This window comes from Neophocaena asiaeorientalis, unplaced genomic scaffold, assembly GCF_003031525.2.
Source record: "Neophocaena asiaeorientalis asiaeorientalis breed wild unplaced genomic scaffold, Neophocaena_asiaeorientalis_V1.1 scaffold540, whole genome shotgun sequence".
Lineage (NCBI taxonomy): Eukaryota > Metazoa > Chordata > Mammalia > Artiodactyla > Phocoenidae > Neophocaena > Neophocaena asiaeorientalis.
In genome coordinates this window covers 1,742,606-1,764,769 of record NW_020172141.1, presented here as the reverse complement: position 1 = coordinate 1,764,769, position 22,164 = coordinate 1,742,606, and the positions used below count along the sequence as shown (strand labels likewise).

The 22,164-nt window shown below is 45.3% G+C and overlaps 1 protein-coding gene across 2 annotated transcripts in view; it reads right to left on the bottom strand.

Annotated features, from left to right (window-relative positions):
- The window catches only part of ARHGAP44 (Rho GTPase activating protein 44), a 144,054-nt gene that overhangs the window by 44,598 nt on the left and 77,292 nt on the right, over nucleotides 1-22,164 (bottom strand). For both annotated transcript variants that reach the window (XM_024753072.1, XM_024753065.1), the window contains exons 4-7: nucleotides 17,065-17,141; nucleotides 9,724-9,835; nucleotides 7,024-7,100; nucleotides 719-836 (exon numbers count right to left, since the gene is read on the bottom strand). In XM_024753072.1, the coding sequence (XP_024608840.1) occupies nucleotides 719-836; nucleotides 7,024-7,100; nucleotides 9,724-9,835; nucleotides 17,065-17,141 (384 nt within the window). The remainder of the gene's footprint in view (nucleotides 1-718; nucleotides 837-7,023; nucleotides 7,101-9,723; nucleotides 9,836-17,064; nucleotides 17,142-22,164) is intronic.

Here is a 22,164-nt window from a genome sequence, read left to right as displayed (position 1 = left end):
CATAATTCTGGAAATGTGGTATTTTTGTTCCTTAGATCCAAACCCAAACTAGCATATCTGCATGTATACAGATGTACATATGCACAGAGCATCAAGAATGGGTATTGCTGACAAAGCCCCATAAAACGTTTGTGGGGAACGTAGATGAGAAACATTTGAACATGGGTGATGGGTGATGAGGGGCACCTATCACTCCCGAGGGCAGAGGCACACTTTGTAGAACGAGGTCCTCCTCTCCTGACAAATGGAAGATTTTCTTTGCTGCAAGTGTCTCCTTGGCTAGCATTTCAACTTCATAGATACATGTATGTCTCCTGCGAAGCAAAGGACTGATAAAGTGACTCAGGAAACAGTAAAAGGCAAACAAGAAAATAATGTAATATCAACAGGGAGTCAAGGCTCATCTACTGTCTAAACTCTCAACTGTTCTGGGTGGCCTAGAATCTATGATTTGGGGCTCAGATGACTTACAAAATCTTCGTGGAGAAACCGAGGCCACTTCCTCCTGGCCTACCACGCAGGAATATCAGTGATCACCCATTGCTGTCCCCCCGCAACCAGGTCACCATGAAAGCCCCAACTCTTAGGGCTCATGCAGCTCAAGCTGATTCAACCAGAGGCTCACTGTTAGGGTTTTCATAGACCTCCAGCCAACAGAAAGGGACTCCCTTAGGGCTTCCCCATCTTTCTCAGTGGAGGGGAGCAAAGAGCTGGGTACCCTGCAAATCTCCACTCTGTTGGCAGACTCCTCCATCTCCTCCCTGAGGGCATCCGCTTTGGCACCTGCAGGCTGTAAGCTGCTGGACAAACCCGAAGACTTGGAAGTCTGCTGCCACCTGATGGGAAAGAGGAGACAAAGAGGAGAGGTGTGAGACAGGTAGAGCAAGCCCTGGGGACACTGTGGGAAGCAGAGAAATAGCTGGTCATGAGTATCACCCAGGGAACGACACAGCCTCATTCCAAAGGAGAGATAATGAAAAGGTACCCAGTACCAGACCAGGAGAAAGGGGGCTCCAATGTCCAAGCGGCAGGACTGAAGGAGGCTGAGGATAGCGGCCACTTCAGACAGAGCAAGGATTCCCCAATTTGCCATCATCCTCCCTACTGTCTTCTGAACACTCAGGCCAAACGACTTCACCACCGCTTCCCCTGAAGCACGGTCCATGCCATTCCTATTAGCTTCCTGCCTATCCTGAGGGCTGTGAGTTTCGAAACATTCACCTACTTGGCTGAAGCCAATCATGGGTGCTGAGTGAGAGGACAAGTGGGTAAGATTAAAACAAATGTGAAAGCAAAAGTCTCCACTGGTAAGCACTAAGCAACCTCTGATCAACACTGCAACACCTCATTTATACTTTCTTAAACATTTCTCTCTCTGCAGAGAATACTGGCCTTCTGAGGGAGCCCCTTGGGAAACTTTAATGGGGAAGCACAAATATTTCTGGTTGCTAAGTCATTATCAAGGAATTACCGAAAGCAGGCCCTGAAAGAAGGTTCTAATTATGCTAAGATGCTAGTAGCTATAGCAGGGAACAGCAGCGGGCCTCTCCCCCTGAGGTTGTAAACTCTACAGCCTACAGGGCCCAGCAAGTAGGAAAAATAAGTCAAATGGGTCATTATCTTCAAATCTCGCCCACCCAATCCTTTATTTCCTACTTGTGACAGGGACATGAGATATAAAGCTGTTTCTCGGCTCTAAGAAAAACAATCGCGTAATCAGGATGACAAAGGCTGCCAATGCCTGGCTGCGGTCTTGGGAAGTCAGGAGGAACAGGGAGGAGACGGGGACCGGGTGGGGGTTCACTGGAGGGTGATCAGGGCTGATGGGGCCCAGGCAGGAGGAGTGTGGCCCACAGGTTGCTGGATGTTTCAACTGACAAGCTGCGAACTGTCAAGCGAACTCATCAGATGAAACGTGACAACAGATTACATAGCATCCCCTGGAACCATGCAGGCCAACCGCGTACGGACCAAACCAAAGAGGCCTGCGGGTTCCATCTGGCTCTTGGACTGTCCATCCAATGTAGACGCAAAAAGTGCAATTTTACCCTCATTTTGAGAATCAAGAATTGAATCACTAAGTGTCTTCTCTGTACAATTCTTCTTTCCTCTTGTGTTATGTGCAGGAAAAAATTAGAGAGTGGGGCATTATAATACCAAAAAAGGGGACATTAGTTCTCTTTGCTATTAGCAAAAAGTAGCAAAATGAAGGATTCTCTGTCACTTAAAACGCGCACCCATGTGAAAATTACTTAAAAAGGCTTTAGGACATCAAGCTGGCTTGAAGCTCCAGAGATGGACACATGTGTCCTGAGAAAGATTCCTCATCCAAATTAGAAAGGATATATTCTATATTCCAAAATGTTAAAAAAAAAAAAATCTAAGCTAACAGATAAGGATTAGTAAAAATTCCTGGGCAATTCTTTCTTATAACGGTTTGCCCTACGGAAATATTTAACTAATACCTCCCAGGCTTAGTCAAATAAAAGATGAAATGTCATGGCTGTAATTTAGATCTCAGATAATGAACACACTTCCATGGTTGATTATGGTAGATCATGGAGCTACAACCACCATCCCATTCATGCTACCTGAAGGGAAAAAAACTAACCAATATATAAGTGTAAAAAATAAACAAAGTGGCCACAAACACTAAGCTGATTTTTAAGGTTTTATAGATCTGGATTAGATTTTTTTTAAAAAATCCAAATTACACTTAATATATGTATATTAAAATGAAGACATTCTCCAAAGTTATCTCTTTCTTTTCTTCCCTATTCCCCTTTATTCCCCCCCACCCCCAATTCTGTCCTGGTAGTTTAAAAACATACACCTTTCCCCTCCATTTATAAGGAATTTTACTTGTAATGGATAAGTAATCTACTTTGATATTACACAATAGTGATAAAATGCCCCCAAAATGGTCCCTTTGTGGAGACTGAATAGCAAAATATCAAGGGAAACTTGGAAACATTTGTACAGGTAGCAACTAATTGGGAAAAGCCCCACTAATCATGAATTTCGAAAAACAATAAACGCTGGAGAGGGTGTGGAGACAAGGGAACCCTTGCACTCTATTGGTGGGAATGTAAATTGGCATAACCGGTATGGAGGCTCCTTAAAAAACTAAAAATAGAGCTACCATATGATCCAGCGATACCACTTCTGGGCATATACCTAGAGAAAACCATAATCTGAAAGGACACATGCACCCCAGTGTTCATTGCAGCACTATTTACAATAGCCAAGACATGGAAGCAACCTAAATGTCCATCGACAGAGGAATGGATAAAGCGGATGTGGTACATGTATACAATGGAATATTACTCAGCCCTAAAAAGAGAATGAAATAATGCCATTTGCAGCAACATGGATGGACCTAGAGATTATCCTACTAAGTGAAGTAAGTCAGACAGAGAAAGACAGATATCATGTGATATCACTCATATGTGGAATCTAATTTTTAAAAAAGATACAAATGAACTTATTTACAAAAAGGAAACAGACTTACAGGTATCAAAAACAAATTTATGGTTATCAAAGGGGAAACATGGTGGGGAGGGATAAATCAGGAGCTTGGGATGAACATACACACACTACCATATATAAGATACATAACCAACAAGGACCTACTGTATAGCACAGGGAACTCTACTCAGTATTCTGTGATAACCTATCTGAAAAAAGAATCTAAAAAACAATGAATATATGTGTATGTATAACTGAATCACTTTGCTGTACACCTGAAACTAACACAACATTGTAAATCAAGTATACTCCAATAAAATTAAAACATTTTTAAAAATCATGAATTTCGAGGAAGGATGATCTTCTCATTCAGAGGCTCTTATAAGTAAACTCAACAATTGTTCTGCTCTGTTAAGAGAAGAAATAAGGCTTCTTGTCCAAGGAGATTTTGAGCTTTGAAGTTTGAAGAGAAGAAAGTTCATTTCTTCCCACTAAGGTAGCTGAGGCGACCCCATCATTCTCTGGGAGAGATGCCATCAGTCTACGATTTGGGGATGGTGAAGACAGAATACAAGCTTTAAGGAAAGGCTAATGGAAAGAAAAAGGCCAGAAATAAGGGTAAGATGTTTCACAGACCAGGAGAAGGGTATAGAAGGCAAACTCAAGATCAGTTCAGGGTGACAGGGAGTCCAGAAGAAGTTTTGGAAGGAAACAGGAAAGCTGCTTTAGTGGGACATTTAGTGTTTCACCTGCCCAGTCTTCTCCGCTCCTCTGCCTTGGGCATCCTCCACTTTTTGGGGTTCAGAAGGAGGATGCTACAAGAAATAGACCCTAATGTATGCAGACTGACCAAATGGGGAAGTGGGGTGGGGTAGAGGTAGGGGCAGTGAGAACCCAACTGCTCCTCCAAGAGTAGCTGGTGACGTTTGCATTTCAGTAGCACAGGTCTTACTGCTCCATCTTGGGAAACAGTGGCTCAGGGGAAGGGTTAGAGGAAAAGGCAAGAAGTTGGGGTGAGTTGGCTTCAGAAACAACCAAAGTTGTCAAGGGTCTAAGTTAAAGGTTAGAAGCATCAAAATTTGGAGGGGGTAGTAGAGTATTTCCTTACCAAATCCCAATACACAAGAGAGGATGAGCTGAAGACATGAAGAAGTTTGTTAAATCATAGAAGAGAGGTCCCTGACGACACTCCTCTGTGGTTTCAGAATCTACATACCACTTGGTGTCACCATTAAAAACATAAGACAAAACTAGGTTGACCGTGGCTGTCACCAGGGAGAAACTCTCTCTCCCCTAAGGGGGGCTGAATGAAAATAGGTAAGTGGACAAGGCAATGACAAGCTTTGATGCTAACATCCAGCCCTCTGAGCGGAAGCTCTGGGCTGGGAATGAAGGTGTTCCTTAGAGAAGCAGAGAAGAGATCTCAGAGCTAAAACCCAGGTCCTCGCAGAAGGAAATGACTCTGCAAACCCAGGAGCCCGGTGTCCACCGTCACCCGAACGGTGGAACAAGCAGCACACCCACCATCATCTTACGTGACTCCGGGATGTGGGACTTGAACACTGCGGCTACAGGACGCATTTTACGTGGCTCACGGACACTAGGAAGTCGTACCATACCATTATGCCTGATGCAACCTTCTCTCTGTTCCTCCAAGGGCCCTAGGGGGAGGGCCTCAGATCTGGGTCAGAGTAACTTCAACCACTTTCTAATTCCTCCTCTTCCCTTTTCAGCAACTGGAGACTTCAGGATCACAGCCTTCCACAGGCAACAGGACCTAAAATTTAACAGCACGGGTACTACTTTCATCCTGTCCACTTGTACATTTACCTGATACTTGTAGCTAAGGGCACTGCCTTTCACTTGATGGTAGTGCTGTTAAGATTTCTCTTTTAAATAGACTCATTTTGAAAAAAATGTATCGATATTTCACAAGGTATGTTGGCACAGGTGTCGAAGATCATTCAGGTGGACTGAAGTTTGGGAAATAATACGTGAATTAAAGAAACGCTGATGGATACACACTACGATATATATGGTTGATAGACAACATGGACCTACTGTAGAGCACAGGGAACTATGTTCAGTATCTTGTAATAAACTATAATAGAAAAGAATCTGAAAACAATAGATAGATATAAATGTATAATTGAATTACTTTGCTGTACACCCAAAACACTATAAGTCAACTATACTGCAATGAAAAAAGAAGAAGAAAGAAACTCTGTTTCTCTGCTAATCTAGCCTGATTTATTTCTGGTCTTGGGGGACTGTGCTATACTTTCTGTTGATCCAAATGCAGAATTCTGGTGCCTCAACTAGTTATAGTAGCAGCTTCCTTTTGGAAAGCTCTTGGGAAGTGCTGTGACAAACAGGATCCCATCTGACACTCCAAACAACCTCCCAGGTCGGCCCACAAATACTGCAAATGTTGCTACTGTCTGTGCACAGGTGAGGAGACTACTCTTCTGGAAGGTTCAGTGACTTGACCAAGGTCGCAGGTCTAGAGAACAGGCAACCTGCATCTTGGACCTCATCATTCACTCCTGGTTTGGGACTCGTTATCCTATAGCTCCCAGCCAAAGTATTTCCAGTTTTGTCTTTGTTTCTTTTTCTCAAGAAAATTAAAATAAGATGCAGAGATCCTTAAACTTGACCTACAAAGGACCAAAGGTGGAACCAAAATGTTCCTTCCGTATTATTCTTCACGAGTCTGCACTGTTTCAACGTGCACACACATGCCACTCTAAGAAATAAAAAGGCATTTACACACAACCGTGACTTATGACGGCCACAGTCAAAGCCACTGCAGGGCCATGGCATGCCCCTGCTGGAACGGGAATCTCCCGGTAGATTCTGGAGGAGGGAGCAGGGGAAGGGCAGCACTGTTGGAACTGCACTTCTCCCATGATGGTCTCAGGGTCACAGAATGGCTGCAGAAGACACAGTCACACCACTGACCGCAGGACCAGGTCCCCAGAATCAGAAATACTCCTCTCATGGTAAACAGGACGACACATCACGCTACCTGCCTCTCTGATCTCTGCCCCTACCACTCCCCACTTTGTCCCTTCCACCCCCGCCACACTGGTCTTCATTCTGTGTCCTGAATACGTCAACCTCATTCCCATCGCAGGACCTTTGCATCTGCTGTTCCTGCTGTCATGGGCAGTTCTGCACCAGATCTTTGCACGGTTGCCTCCTTCTTATGAGATCAAGTGTCATCTCCTCAAAGAAGCCTTCTCTCCTTCACCCTATCTAATGCTGCAGCCCGCTTCTCCACATCTCCTGCCAAAATTACACTGTGCTCTCTTCTTGATAGGGCTTACGGCTTCTGAAACAGCCTCACGTGGGTGTTCTCTTGCCTAGATCTAACTCCCAGACCAGGCTGGAGCCTCCATGAGAGCATGGTCCCGGGACCTCCAGCGCCTGACACACGGTGGGTGCAAGAAACACTCGATGAATGAAAACGCTCACACACAAAACCCTACCCCTCAGACGTGATCACAGCTCCTTCAAAGCAGCAGAAATGAAAGTAAAGAAATCCCAGCACACCTCGTTCGTGAAGAGTCCATGTCCAGCACCAGCTTTGCTAGATGTTTCCTCTGTTTCTGGATATTTGGGATTTCCACCTGTGGGTACAGGAGAAAACAAACACAGTTGATTTGAAGCCCAAGACAGATTCTTTTTAAATGTTTTTAAATTGAAGTATCATTGATTTAAAATGTTTCAGGCGTACAGCAAATTGATTCGGTTATACATATACGTCTATTCTTTTTCAGGTTCTTTTCCATTATAGGTTATTACAAGATACGCAATATGGTTCCCTGTGCTATACAGTGGGGCCTTCTTGGTTACCTATTTTATATATGGTAGCATGTACCTGCTAATTCCCAACTCCTAATTTATCCCTCCCTTCCCTTTCCCCTTTGGTAAACCATAAGTTTGTTTTCTATGTCTGCGAGAAAAGACAGATTCTTAAAGAATTAATGATATCTTCCCAGCAAGTTTGCTCGAGGTCTCCCCATCCTCATTTTCAGAGGAAATTCTTGGTTCCCTTTCCTGAGCTAAACTCTGCTCTTTCTTCACTGGAATCTGTCAGGTCCTGAGCCAAGCCACACCATCTCAGAGGCCCTGGGTCGCCTGGCTCGCTTCTGCCCGCCTCATCCCCGCTCTCACCCAGCCGGCAAAAACATCTCTCTGCTTGTGTAAGGGCCAGACATGGGAAGAAAGGCAGGTAGATCTGACACACAGACCTAATTCAACACAGACAGCTGGAGGAGGACACCTGGCCTCAGGAGGCCTGAGATGCTATGGGAAATGCAATTAGGATATATTCCTATAGAAGGGAGGTTTTTTTCCCAAAGTAAATAATGAAGAAACATCGCCACGGCTTCACTGAGTGATAAGTTCTCCTACGGTGGCTGTGTGTGGATGCTCTTTTATTTCTAAAGGTGACTTAAGAGAGTATTCCAGGGCAGAATGTTGCTTGCAGGCCCAGCAAAAGTGGGGCAGGATGTGAGAATTTAAAAGGAAAAAATGCGAGGATGGTCCAGTGTTGTACGAGGTGCTCTGTACTCACTCTTCCAGGCATAGATGAGTAGGGCACTGACTTCCGGTAGGAAGACAGACAATTGTCCCCAGGCACCGGGGTCATTGCGGAGCCCAGGTGCAAAGCGAGTCTCAGCACCCAGCTCAGACCTGCCCCCTTGAGTTCGCTTGTGGCTTTGGCTGGGACCCCAGAGCACCTCTCTAAAGAGTAAGAGGGCCTCTCAGGAATGGTCTAGGCTGTACCAGGATGGCATCTAAGAAGTCGAGGGCTGGTCCATATCAAAGCACCATATCTAGAACATTCTCCTTGAATACTTCTAAGCACTTCGGTAATTACTTACCCATTCATCTGTCCCAGAAATTGCACCAGGGGATGGGGAGGTGCTGGGAGTGGTCTAGAAAGGAAACCAGACACGGTCTAGGGCAAGGCTGCCCGATACGGTAGCCTTGAGCCACCTGTGGCTACGCCATTTCAAATACAAGGGAACGCGGACTTCCCTGGTAGTCCCGTGGTTAAGACTCCACGCCTCCACTGCAGGGGGCGCAGGTTCAATCCCCGGTCGGGGAACCAAGATCCCCCATGCCGCTGGGCGCGGCCAAAAATAAATACATAAATAAATTCGAGAACAAAAATTAAACAGAATTAAAAATTTAGTTCCTTCGTTGCACTAAACACATTTCAAGAGCTCTGTAGTCACAGGTGGTTAGTGGCCACCAAACAGTGCAGACGTGGAACATCTCCATCCCTACGGCACCGTGGAGGCTGGTACAATCAATTAAAGGGAACTGGGAGTAGGTCCAGGCTTCAGGACAAATAACATCCCCCAGTGATTTTCCTTCTTGATAAAATTTCACTTGGTTGAAGCTGGCAAAACTGTCACATAGGCATTAAGGCTTCATTTTAAGAAAAGTTTTCTTTAATGTCCTTTAAAGTAGAAAGAGAAGGGCCCTATGTAAACAGAAACAGTGAGGGGGCCTTAGAGAGTCTCTTGGACACGGGTCCCCAGCCCTTGTGAGTAGGGGCTGCTGTTCATTTGTTTTTTAAGTTTTTAATTGAAGTATAGTTGATTTACAGTGTTGTGTGAATTTCTGCTGTACAGCAAAGTGATTCAGTTATACATATATATATACATTCTTTTTTTAATATTCTTTTCCAGTATGGTTTATCACAGGATATTGAATATAGTTCTCTGTGCTGTACAGTAGGACCTCGTTGTTTACCCATTCTATCTATAATAGCTTGCATCTGCTAATCCCAACTTCCCAATCCATCCCTTCCCCTCCCCCTTGGCAACCACAAGTCGGTTCTCTATGTCTGTGAGTCTGTTTCTGTTTCGTAGCTATGTTCCTTTGTGTCCTATTTTAGATTCCACTGCTCATTTCACCGAAGACTTGAGATGGGTGGAGGCCAGGGGTGGAGATGGGGCGGAGACCCTGCGGAGGACGCGGTGATGCCGCCAGCCTTGCAGCTTCACCCATGGGGATGCCAGCAGAGGAGGGGGTGGGTGGGAGAAGCGGGGAGCCCGCAGCTCAAAGGGCTAGCAGGCTGGGGAACCCCAGGCAGTCGGGTAGGAATGATCCCCAGTGAAACACTGTGCCCCAGAGTGGGGTGAGGGGTAGAAATAGGCCGGAGCAGAAGGACCCCAGAGCCCGCCACTCCGCCCTCCCCGCTCACGCGGGCCCAGCCTCACTCCTGCTTCTGACCTCGGCCAGCAGGAACAGGGGCTCGATCACGTCTCTCTCGACTTGCAATTCGAAATGAATCAGCCCCTGCGCCAGCTTGTCCTCCGCCTCGCCACAGAGTTTCAGCATCTTCCTGCGACAGAAGGGAAGAAAAACCATCCTGAGTGCCCTGTAGAGGAAGATGTGACCCATCACCCCCCGTCCAGGTGAGCACTCACGAGATGGCGTTAATAAAGTAGCTGACAGCTGCGCCAACTTGCTGCACGTGGTCATTTCCAACACTGCCTACTTTCTAAAGGATGCTGAGTACCTACTGTGTGCCTGGGCTGAAAGGGGATTTGTGGGGAAAGTAAGAGAGATGTGGAGAGAACAGTCACACATGCCAAATCCACAGGCCTGAAAAGGGCCAGATGCTTCTCCCTCTTGAGACCACTGGAGAAAACAGCTGAAGTCAGTGTGCCAACAAACCAACATACCTTCAAACACATACCAAAACCTCAATGTCAGTAGGCTCTAACGGAAAGAAAACTCCTTCTCCCAAGCCACGAAAACTTATTTAATATAGGAGGAGCGGACGATTTTCCAGTGAAAAAATGGAAGGGAAAACCATGTAGAAGTTTATTAATAATGAGCGAAGTACATAAGACCTGAATGAGTAGAAAGTTATGCCGTATTCCTAGACAGGAGAATACAATATTTCAAAGATGTTCATTTCCCCTGAAGGGCATACAAGCAGCCCTCCCTTTTCATGGTACCATGTTACCTGAAACTCATGTAAAAAGTTTTTACAAATTAACAAAAGTATGGAAAGAGGTAGTACTATTCTAAAGTTAGTATGTACTTTTCCTGTCCGTATATATTTTTTAATTAATTAATTAATTTTTATTTTTGGCTGCGTTGGGTCTTCCTTGCTGCGCGTGGGCTTTCTCTAGTTGCGGTGAGCGGGGGCTACTCTTCGTTGTGGTGCGCGGGTTTCTCATTGCGGTGGCTTCTCTTGTTGCGGAGCACGGGTTCTAGGCACGTGGGCTTCAGTAGTTGTGGCACGTGGGCTCAGAAGTTGTGGCTCACAGGCTCTAGAGCGCAGGCTCAGTAGTTGTGGCGCATGGGTTTAGCTGCTCCGCGGCATGTGGGATCTTCCAGGACCACGGCTCAATCCCATGTCCCCTGCATTGGCAGGTGGATTCTTAACCACTGTGCCACCAGGGAAGTCCCCCTGTCCATACTTTTACACTTTTATTATATATGTATGTGTTCACATGCACTACATAATACAGCTGCTTCAGTCAGCTCAATTGCTTGCTTTTTACATTCATCATTGGGTTTCATCTAATTCTGCATGTATATCAAGATGGATAAGCCCCAAACATAATGATGAATGTAAAAGGCAAGTAACAGAAGAATAGGTTCAGTGTCAAACCATGTTTTTTTTTTGTGGTACACGGGCCTCTCACTGCTGTGGTCTCTCCCGTTGCAGAGCACAGGCTCCGGACGCGCAGGCTCAGTGGCCGTGGCTCACGGGCCCAGCCACTCCTCGGCATGTGGGATCTTCCCGGACCGGGGCACGAACCCGTGTCCCCCGCATCGGCAGGCGGACTCTCAACCACTGCACCACCAGGGAAGCCCGTAAACGTTTTTAACTGGGTCACTGAGGGTCCCTCGTCCATGAAGTGTCTATTCGTATTTTTTGGTGATTTTTGTATTACGATCTTTTTATTTGTAGGAGTTCTTTATATACTTACAGGTACGTGTGTGGGTGTAGAGTATATTTAAATTCTTTTGCAGATCTGCTGCACATGTCAGCTCCCAGGTTGTGGGTTTCTCTCTGTATCTTTTTAATGGTGTCTTTTCTCTGATTTTTCTGGTTCTTAGCTCCCTATGTCAACTGCTGCTTCTTTTTAGAACTGTGAACTGACTCTCAACCGTGGGAAATGAGAATTAGCTCTATTTGCATTTCCCCTTCCTCCATTTATTTCTATCAGTTGATATTTAGTCTTTACACCACCTTTTGACTCCATCTGCTATTCGGAGCAAAGCTGGGTTATGCACTATGATTACTGGTCCTTCCTGCACATTTATTTGTTCTCTTGGGAGTTGATAATTGCCTTATTTCAGCTTGTTTAGTTTTCTGTGTACCTGACTGCACCCCAAATCCTCTGCCACTCTTCTTGTCTCTTAAGCTACTGAACCACCCCGATGTGAATTCATATTTCATCTTCTTGAAGCAGTCTCTCCCAGACCCGTGTCCATCTGCACTGAGTTTTCCTTCTCTCTCCAGGCACGGCGGTCTTCCTGAAATCCCCCTTCACCATTTGCTGGATTCTCTCTCTCCCTGTCCTGGGCTGGAGATCCTGTTTCCTACTCCCCTACCCCTGCGTGTCTCGGTCACTGCCTCACTGTGGGCCCACCACGCTTCGGCTTTCTGAGAAAGTGTGTGGGAAGTCCATTTTCTGAGACCCTGCGTGTCACAACTTCTCTTTACCCTCAGGCTAGATGAAAGTTAGACAGGAGACTATATTCTATGCTTCATATTCTCCCAGAATTTTGAAGGCATTGTTCAATAACCTTCTAGCTTCGGGCTTCCCAGATGGCTCAGTGGTTGAGAATCCACCTGCCAATGCAGGGGACACGGGTTCAAGCCCTGGTCCGGGAAGATCCCACATGCCGCGGAGCAACTAAGCCCGTGCTCCACAACTACTGAGCCTGTGCTCTAGAGCCCGTGAGCCACAACCACTGAGCCTGCGCGCCACAACTACTGAATCCTGTGCGCCTAGAGCCCGTGCTCTGCAACGAGAAGCCACCACAATGAGAAGCCCGCACACCGCAACGAAGAGTAGCCCCCACTCGCTGCAACCAGAGAAAGCCTGCGTGCAGCAATGAAGACCCAACACAGCCAATTAATCAATCAATCAATTTATTTAAAAAAATAATAATAATCTTCCGGCTTCCACTATTGCTTTTGGTAAGGTCGGAAGAATTCAGATTCCTGACCCCTCGTATATGACAATGTTCTCTCTAGAAGGTGTAGAATCTTTTATTTGTCACGAGTACTCACTACTGGTGAGTCCTGGCATAGGGTTAATCTTTCCTATTGTATTAGGAGATCCGTGGGCCCTTTCAATATAGAAACTCACATTCTTCACTTCTGGAAAATATCTTTGGATTATTATTTTTTTAATTTTTTTAAATTATTATTATTTTTTTGCGGTACGCGGCCCTCTCACTGCTGTGGCCTCTCCCGTTGCGGAGCACAGGCTCCGGACGCGCAGGCTCAGCGGCCATGGCTCACGGGCCCAGCCGCTCCCCGGCATGTGGGATCTTCCCGGACCGGAGCACGAACCCGTGTCCCCTGCATCGGCAGGCGGCCTCTCAACCACTGCGCCACCAGGGAAGCCCCCCTGGATTATTTTTTAAACTATAATTATGATTTCTTCCTCTCCTCTTCTTGCAATTCCTGTTATTTAGGTCTAAGACTTCCTAGATTGGCCCTCTATTCTTCTAACTTCTCTATTTTCCGTGTCCTTGTCTTTTGCTCTCTTTTCTGGATGATTTCAACTTTAGCTTCCAAACCTACTGAGAAGGTCATATTTTTCATTTCTATGAGTTTGCTTTTGATCTCTGACTATTTCTTTCTTGTATTTCTTAATTAACGTCCTGTTTTTTTATTTCATCTTCTCTTATCTCTCAAGAATCTAAGTACCTTACTGACTGCTACCCCTATGCTCCACTGTGCCCAGTGCCCCCAGTCTCGGGATGCTCCGTCTTACCCTCCCCAGAGATGAAGCTCCAGACTTTTGCTGGGCTTGGGGGCAAGGGGATGAGAGTCTCCTAGCGGTGTGGATAAGAGCTGGGTCTGAGTGATCCAAATAGCACCTGACTAGCTTTCAACCCCCATTTGTGATTTTCATCACCACCCCCCTCCAACGACCCACTGTTCCTGAGATCCCTGGGGCCGCCAATTCCTGAGCCTTGTCAGCATTTCATGGTATGAACATCTCAGCTCTCTGCACATCCTACTTCTGCCTTAAGAGTCAGCTTTCCGGGACTTGCTAAGTCAGGTTCCAGTCAATCATATGCTTTACAGCTCACAAAACCCTCTGTCTTCTCTCCTGTTTTTTCCTGCCTTTGTGGGTTTATGTCTTTTCAGAAAAAAACCCCCCGCATTATAGTCCGTTTTGGAAGGGAACAAAAATGAGATGTGTGTGTTCACTCTGGCATCTTTACCTGGTGTCCTCCATCCTTTACTTTCAACCTTGTTGTGTCACTACGTTTCAGGCAAGTCTCTCAGAAAGAACACACTGATACAACAGGATTCCACGTTTACCCACCTGAGAGTCTGTATATTATAAACAGTTGAGTTTATTCCATTTGCTGTGTACGATTTACAGGTATAGAGGCACTAATTGCTATTACCTTCATTTTTCTGTTTTCTATTGTTATGCTTTTCTGTGCTGACCTTTTTTTTTCCCTTTTTAAAATTTTTTTTGCTGTACGCGGGCCTCTCACTGTTGTGGCCTCTCGCGTTGCGGAGCACAGGCTCCAGACGCGCAGGCTCGGGGGCCATGGCTCACGGGCCCAGCCGCTCCGCGGCACGTGGGATCTTCCCGGACCGGGGCACGAACCCGTGTCCCCTGCATCGGCAGGCAGACTCTCGACCACTGCGCCACCGGAAGCCCCTTTTTTTTCTCTTTTAGTCCGTTCTGTGGGCTTCTTTTTTTCTATTTTGTTTATTCCTCTCTCCATCCTCCACCTAATTTTGAAGTTACACGTTCTATTACTTTTCTTCTTGTGGTCGTTCTTACCTTCCTAACATGCACACTTCACTTTAAATTTAAATGTAATACCTTTATCCTCCTTTCATACAAGAGCTTGAAACACTGATGCCCTTTGCAAAGCTCCCTATTATTATTTTCTAGTATTTTAGTTTTCCTTTGCTTTAACTGCCCCCGCCCCCAGATTATTTTTATATTGTTGTTTCTTAATTCAATGTTTATTTATATTTCTTTAAACTGAAGGGTAGCAGGATACACCTCCCCAAAGTATGCCACTGTGGCGTAAGGATTAGTTTGAACTGAAGGCAATGGAGAAGAAGCAGACACAAAAAAAGCTCTCTACCCTTCCCCTATTTGCCTAAAAGCAGGACATGAATTTGTAAAGGTGTCCCCCTCCCCTCTCTACCAGGAAAGATAGATGTTAATCACCAGAGATAATTCTAGACCCTTATCAGCGCAGAGACGGCACCAGTGGTCTCTACATTACAAACCTTACCAACTAACACTTATCTTCTACTAGTCCCTCATATACTTACCTTCCTACAATTCGTTGCCATAGAAACTAACATTTTTTTCCTCTGTCTTGTTTGTCACTTCTCTAAAAATCACTGTTCTTTGGTTTAAAATGCTATATAAGCCCGAGTTCCAGCCACCCCTTTGAGTTACTCATCACCGAGTTCTGCCATGTGTATGCACTGCACGTTAATCAAATGTGTATGCTATTCTCTTATTAATCTGTCTTTTGTCAATTTAATTTGCACGGCCCTGTGAAGGAACCTAAGATGGGAAGAGAGAAAACGTCCCTTACACCACATTCACTATTTTTTTTTAAAGGTTTTTTGTTTTCTGGTTTTTTTTTTTTTTCTTCTTTTTTTTTTATAGCCACACTGCACAGCTTGCGGGATCTTAGTTCCCCCACCAGGGACTGAACCGAGGCCCTCAGAGTAAAAGCAGTGAGTCCTAACCACTGGACCGCCAGGGAATTCCCACATTACTTTTTTTTTTTTAAGATTTTTTTTTTTTTTTTTTGATGTGGACCATGTTTAAAGTCTTTATTGAATCTGTTACAATATTGCTTCTGTTTTATGTTTTGGTCTCTTGGCTGCGAGGCATGTGGGATCTTAGCTCCCTGACCAGGGATCGAACCCACGCCCCCTGCACTGGAAGGTGGAGTCTTAATCACTGGACCACCAGGGAAGTCCCACTACTTTTTTTTTAAAATGCTATCTTGTTATCTGCATTTCATTCTTTTCTTCTGGACATAATCTACTTCACACATCCTTAACTAGTTTTTCAGTGAGAACATGCAAGCGGTAACTTCTCTAAATCTGTGCCCGAAAATATGTTTATTTTCCCCTTATTCCTGAATAAAGATTTAGTCTATCACTGCATCTAGATATATTTTCACTCACTACTTGAAGACACTCCTCCATTATTTCCGGGCATTTATTGTGCCTCCCGAATAGTCTGTTATCACTCTAATTGCTCTTTTATACACAATTATCTCTTTCTCTGGTTGATTTTAAAGTTCTTTTTTATTAATAGGGTGTAGTTTTATGACGACGTGTCCAGGGATGGATTTCTTTCGGTGGATCTCAATCAGGACTTTTGGTGCTTCTTAAATCTAAACACTCATGTTTGTATTCAAATCTAGAAAAGGAAACTTCAACCATAAATTTCCCCTTCTATTTTCTTCTTCAGGAGCGACTGCTACACATAATGCTGTATCTTTACATCCTGCCATCTGAGTCTCTCCATTTAATGCTGCCTGTATCCTTACCTCTTGTACTTTATTCTGTAAATTCTAAACTCCAGACCTCTTTAAGTTCACCAATTTCCATATCTGTGTGCAACTTCCAGTTTCTCTCAAGTAAGTTTTTAAATTATAATAAATATAATTTGAATTCTTAAAAAGTTCTATTTGGTTTTTCTTTGATTCTGCCTCTTCTTTTTTCACCCCTATTGTGTTTTGTCTTTATTAAATTTTTAAATCTCATTTTAAACGTAATTACTGTCCATTTCCTTTCAGGTTGTCCGTTATTTTTCATTTTCAGGGTCTGATTCTCCCACAGACTGTGCATACTGATCGCCTCTCATGATGATTCTATATTTAGTTTGTTTTTATTGTGAGCTCGAAATCAGCAAGGGTTGCTCTTCTGGGAATCCTATAAGTTCTGACATCTGACACGGAGAGATTTCATATTTGCTTCTGCAGAAGCCCAAGGGATTTCAAGTGTCCTTCAACAGCCTTCCCCGCCCCCTACCGGCATGCGGGATGCAGGATCTTAGTTCCCCTACCAGGGATGGAACCCGTGTCCCCTGCAGTGGAAGTGCAGAGTCCCAACCACTGGACCGCCAGGGAAGTCCCAACAGTTTCATGTTAACTTCTCCCCTTGGGAGCTGCCACCTGCACAGACACTATGACTCCTGGACCTGGGGCCTCAGTTTCTCACCGGCAACCTTTCCTTCTTCCCTGTGCAGTCTCCAGCCAGGCCACAGGTGTCCTCACTATCTCCGTGAGGACTGTTAGTCCCCTTGTAAGGATGGGGACTCACCTAGATTTAGCACAAACCCATACATGGAACTGCCTTACCCAAGAAGCGTGTCATCTCCCAGGAGAGCTGATCCTTCCACCAGACACTGAGCCAGTGTGGTCAAAGGCAACTTTTTCTGAAAAGGAAGAAAACGTGGTAATGAAAACTACTTCAACAGTCACCCACTTACACTAAAATAGCAAGAAGTCAAATACTTGCCTAGATATTACATTAGCTAAGAAACAAACTGACTTTAAAATATGAATAAAACCTAAAAATTCAGAGGATACAATGGTGAGTTAGACTCAGAGATGTCAAAATTCAGAAGATTAAATTTGCTAAGTCGGAAAATAAGGCTAAGGTTTACATGCTGCATTTTTAATTTAATTTTCATTTTGTTTCATTTCATTTCATTTTCTGGCTGCGCTGTGCTGCTTGCGGGAATTTAGTTCCCCAACCAGGGATTGAACCTGGACCATGGCAGTGAAAGCGTGAAGTCCTAACCACTGGACTGTCAGGGAATTCCCTACATGCTGCATTTTAAAATAAAGTAGCATAGCAGCAGGGAAAAAATCCAGGGATTGAACCTGGACCATGGCAGTGAAAGCGTGAAGTCCTAACCACTGGACTGCCAGGGAATTCCCTACATGCTGCATTTTAAAACGAAGTAGCATAGCAGCAGGGAAAAAGGAGAAGATTTCAAACTTATGCTAAAGATTCGAGCCATGCCTTAATTTCTAAAAATCATCTCTCCCAAGGAGTATATTAGCCCCATTTTAGAAATAAGGCAGCTTATGGTCAAGGAAGAGAGAGAAAAATGTTCACACAGAATTACAATGCAGACAAAATAATCACCAAAGTAAGGTATACTCCACAAAGAAGATATAAAATGGCCAATAAGCACATGAAAAGACGCCTAACATCATTAGTCATTAAGGAAACCCAAATCAAAGCTGCGATTAGATACCACCTCACACCCACGAGGATGGCTCTCATAATATTAATAATTTATTTTTTAAATACAAAAAATAAATATTGGTGAGCGTGTGGAGATATTGGAACCTTCATGCTTTGCCAGTAGAGATGTAAAATGGTCCAGCACTGTAGAAAAGTTTGGCAGCATTTCAAGAAGTTAAACAAAATTACCATATGGCCCAGCGATTCCACTCTGGGGCATGTACTCAAAATAATTTGAAACAGATGGCTGAACAAAAACATGTGCATGATGCAAAGGGCAGCCCAATTCACAACAGCCAAAAGGTGGAAACAGCAGAAACGTCCATCAACGGATGAGTGAATAAACACAATGTGGTCTATCCATGCAACGGAATATTATACAGCCATAAAAACGGAACGAACTCCTGACACAGATTACAACATGGGTGAACCCTGAAGGCACCACAATAAGTGAGATAAACCAGGCACAAATGTGCACATAATGTACCGTTCTATTTATATAAGATATCCAGAATAAACAAATCCATAGGGACAGAAGGTAGATTCCTGGTTGCCAAGAGCTGGGGGGAGGGGGAAAGGGGAACGACTGACTAATGGGTACGGGATTTCCTTTCGGGGCGATGGAAATGTTCTGGAAGTAGATCATGGTGGTAGTTGCACACTTTTGTGACTGTACTAAACGTCACTGAATTGTACTCTTTAACATAGCTAAAGTGGTAAGCTTTATGTTATGTGGGAAGAGAGGGAGGGAGGGACGGAAAGAAGGAGGGAGGGAGGTGGGCAGCCAGAAGGACCACAGCATAATCCATCTTCCCTCCTTAAGTGTCAACAAGCCCTCTCCTTCCTGAGCTGGAACCACCCAGCACACACGGAGAACAACAAGGTAAGAACAGCTAGATATCTGGGAATTCCCTGGTGGTCCAGTGGTTAAGACTCCGTGCTTCCACTCCAGGGGACACGGGTTCGATCCCTGGTCAGGGTACTAAGATCCCACATGCCGCACAGCGCGGCCAAAAAATTTAAAAAAGAACAGCTAGATACCCTCGGGTCTTCCAGTCCACACTGCCACACAGACAGCTCTTCAAACAGAAAGTGATGGAGCCCCTCCCAGCCCAGAATCTCCTGTCTTAGCACCCAGAGACCCTCGGCTGTAACTCGCTTACTCCCCAGCATGAATGGGGTGCCTATCTGGGTACCACGCCCGTGGTGACCGAGACCAGACACTGCTCTCATGGAAGTTACATCCCAGGGCAGGGAGACAGACACTAAACACAGACACTTTGAAGGAGACCCTTTCGAGAGTGGGAAGTGCCATGGGAACAGCAGAAAGCAGGACAATGGGCAGAGTGGGCAGCTGTGGGGAGGGGGCGGTGAGGAGAATAGACTGCCCCCCGCCCCCGAGGGGGGACATTTAAGAAGCAACCTGAAGGGAGAGAAAGTCAGCCATACCTCCAGGTGACCTGGGAAAAAACATTCCGGGCAGAGGAACTGCAGGTGCAAAGGCCCGGAGGCGGGCTACCTAGCCAGCTCAGCTGGCTCTGCATCCCCACAGACCAGCGTGGCTGGAGCACAGTGTGTGATGGGGGAGAGGTTGGGGGAGAGGTTGGGGGAGGGGGCAGAGGCGGGATGGTGCGGGGCCTCGTCAACCAGAGGCAGGCACTGGGGTTTCCTTCTAGGGGCACTTGGGGACCACTGAGGGCTTAAGAACAACATGATCAGATGAAAAGAACTCAATCCTGAGACAGGCAACTGGATGACTTGAGAGCGGCACCTAGCTGGAGGTGGAGTTTTAGGAATCTGGTTTGAACATCCCCAGGAGACCCATGGGCTCTAGGTATCTCCGGGGAAGGTCACAGGAGGTAGACCAACCCCCAAGAGTGGTATGGAAGTTCCTAGGGTTCCTGGGGTTAGTCCAGGTGGAGGGGAGCCCAGGACACCAGGTGTCCTCAACGGGTCTAAAATAGAACCCCCTCCCTGCCCTTAGACACGTCCACCCCACAGAGGTATGATCCCTTTCACTCGAGGAATAATCTTGCTACCCGGTCATTTCACATAAAATGGGACATTGTTCTTGGTAAAAACGAGACCAGGCAACGAAGTACTAATATATCCAAATGTAAACACCACTTTCTAGCTGTCCTACAGAGCTATTAGGTCCAGGTTTCCAGAGACTTAATTAAAGGCAGAGGAACAGTATCTTCGGAGAGCATCTGCTCCTACCCTCACCTTTCAAAAAGAAGTTACTGAAAGCACATTTTAGAAAAATGTCTAAAGCGGTTAAAAAAGAAAAGGAGTTGTGCAGGTATAACATTTGTTATGCTCAGAGAAAAAGGATGGATTAAGGTATTAGAGTTCTTGACCAGGGGTAATTTTTGTCCCCCCGGGACGTTTGGCAAAGTCTGGAGATGTATGTGATTGTCACCATGTGGGGGACGTCCCTGGTATCTAGTGGGTAGATACGCACTAGATACCTGCTACGCATCCTGCAGTGCATCAGAAAGCCCCCAGAAACAAAGAATTATCCAGCCCAAAACATCGAGAGTGCTGAGGTTTGGGTTTAAAGAAAGGTGTTCAATCTGCAAGTTCCTAAAATATCTGAATAACCAACCACTGAAGATGCTCCCCCCCACCCCGAATGTCAGAGAGTACAGCCACACAAGACCATTTTCTTTATGCTGAGGATCCAGAGACCCATGACCCACCTGCCTTTCAGGCAGGACTGAAGCCCTTTCTGAGTCCTTCTTCAGAATTTGACAAGGAAGCCAGGCAAGGGAGGATCTTGCCTACAGCAGATGACAGGCAATTTCTAATGGCCTGGAAGTTGGCATCCTTTGGAGAAATATATCTACCAGTGAGTGGAGTTTTTCCAAATGAAGAAGATCAGTCCGATTAGTCCTGGCAGTGAGTGGAGCAGAAAACCACACCCGGGATGCCTAGCAGACTGTAGGTCAAGCACAGAACAGCCCTGAGGACTACAAAGCCATCGGTCTTGGAGGGAGGTGGTGAGGGGACAGCCAGGTGTCTGGTTTCCAGATTCACAAAGGAAAAACGAGCTGGAAATGGTAGGACTGGAGGGGCCCTTCTCCCAAGCAGGGGGCCAACTTTATCTTCTAGTCATTTCCAGTCACTCAACATCCTCACTGATGATTACGAGATGCTTTTAGGTGGCAAAGAGAGCCACTTTAAGTGACGAAGGACCACAGGACGAGAAAGCTATTCCTGTTTCAACTGCACGTTAATTGCTAAGATTTTCACATGGAGAATAAGCTTTCTCTCTTTCTCCATCTCAAATGAATTCATTTTTGAAAAGCAAATGGTATAAAACTCAAAAGGTGCTGGAGGGTTTACAGCAGAAAGTCTTCTCCCATCCTTAACCCTCAGCCACTGGGTTCCCCTCTCCAGAAACCATGCCACCGAGCAGTTTTCTATGTATCCTTCCATAAATATTCTAAGAAGATCCAATTGTATACGTGAGTGTGTGTCCATTTTTTAAAATTATTTATTTATTTATTTGGCTATGCCGGGTCTTAGTTGCAGCACACGGGATCTTCAGTTGCGGCATGTGGGATCTCGTTCCCCGACCAGGGATGGAACCTGGGCCCCCTGCATTGGGAGCTAGGAGTTTTAACCACCGGACCACCATGGAAGCCCCATGTGTCCATTTTTAGTGGACATATTTTCCCTCACAACTGTTAACACATGATATAACCCCCTCTACCCTTTGCTTTCCTTTTCATGTAGAGGTATCATTCATGTAATTTCCTATCAAGACATAGAGAGCTGCCTCAGCCTTTTTTTTTGAAATGGCTACACAGATCATTGAATGAAGATGACAACATGTATTTAAACAAGTCCTGTAGTGATGGTGTAAGGGGATATAGGCCACAAGCTAGGGCCTGAGCTTGTGGCCCAGGTGAGGCTCCTAAGAAAGCATTCACTGCAGGGGAGACACTGAGGGTGATGTGAGCACTTGGATTCCAAGGGCACAGGTGTTAATGGGGTGAAACCTCAATTAGTGGTGAGTCTTCGCTGTGTCGATGCTTTTAAGAGTCAAGAAATTAAGAAAAGGAAAAGGAAAAAAAAAGAAAAGAATCAAGCAATTAGAAGGAAGCTACCAAAAGAAAAAAAGGAAAGAAGAAATGGATTAAGGTGACATACTTGCACGTCAAAAAGGGGATAGTGAAAATCTATAATCAAAGGCG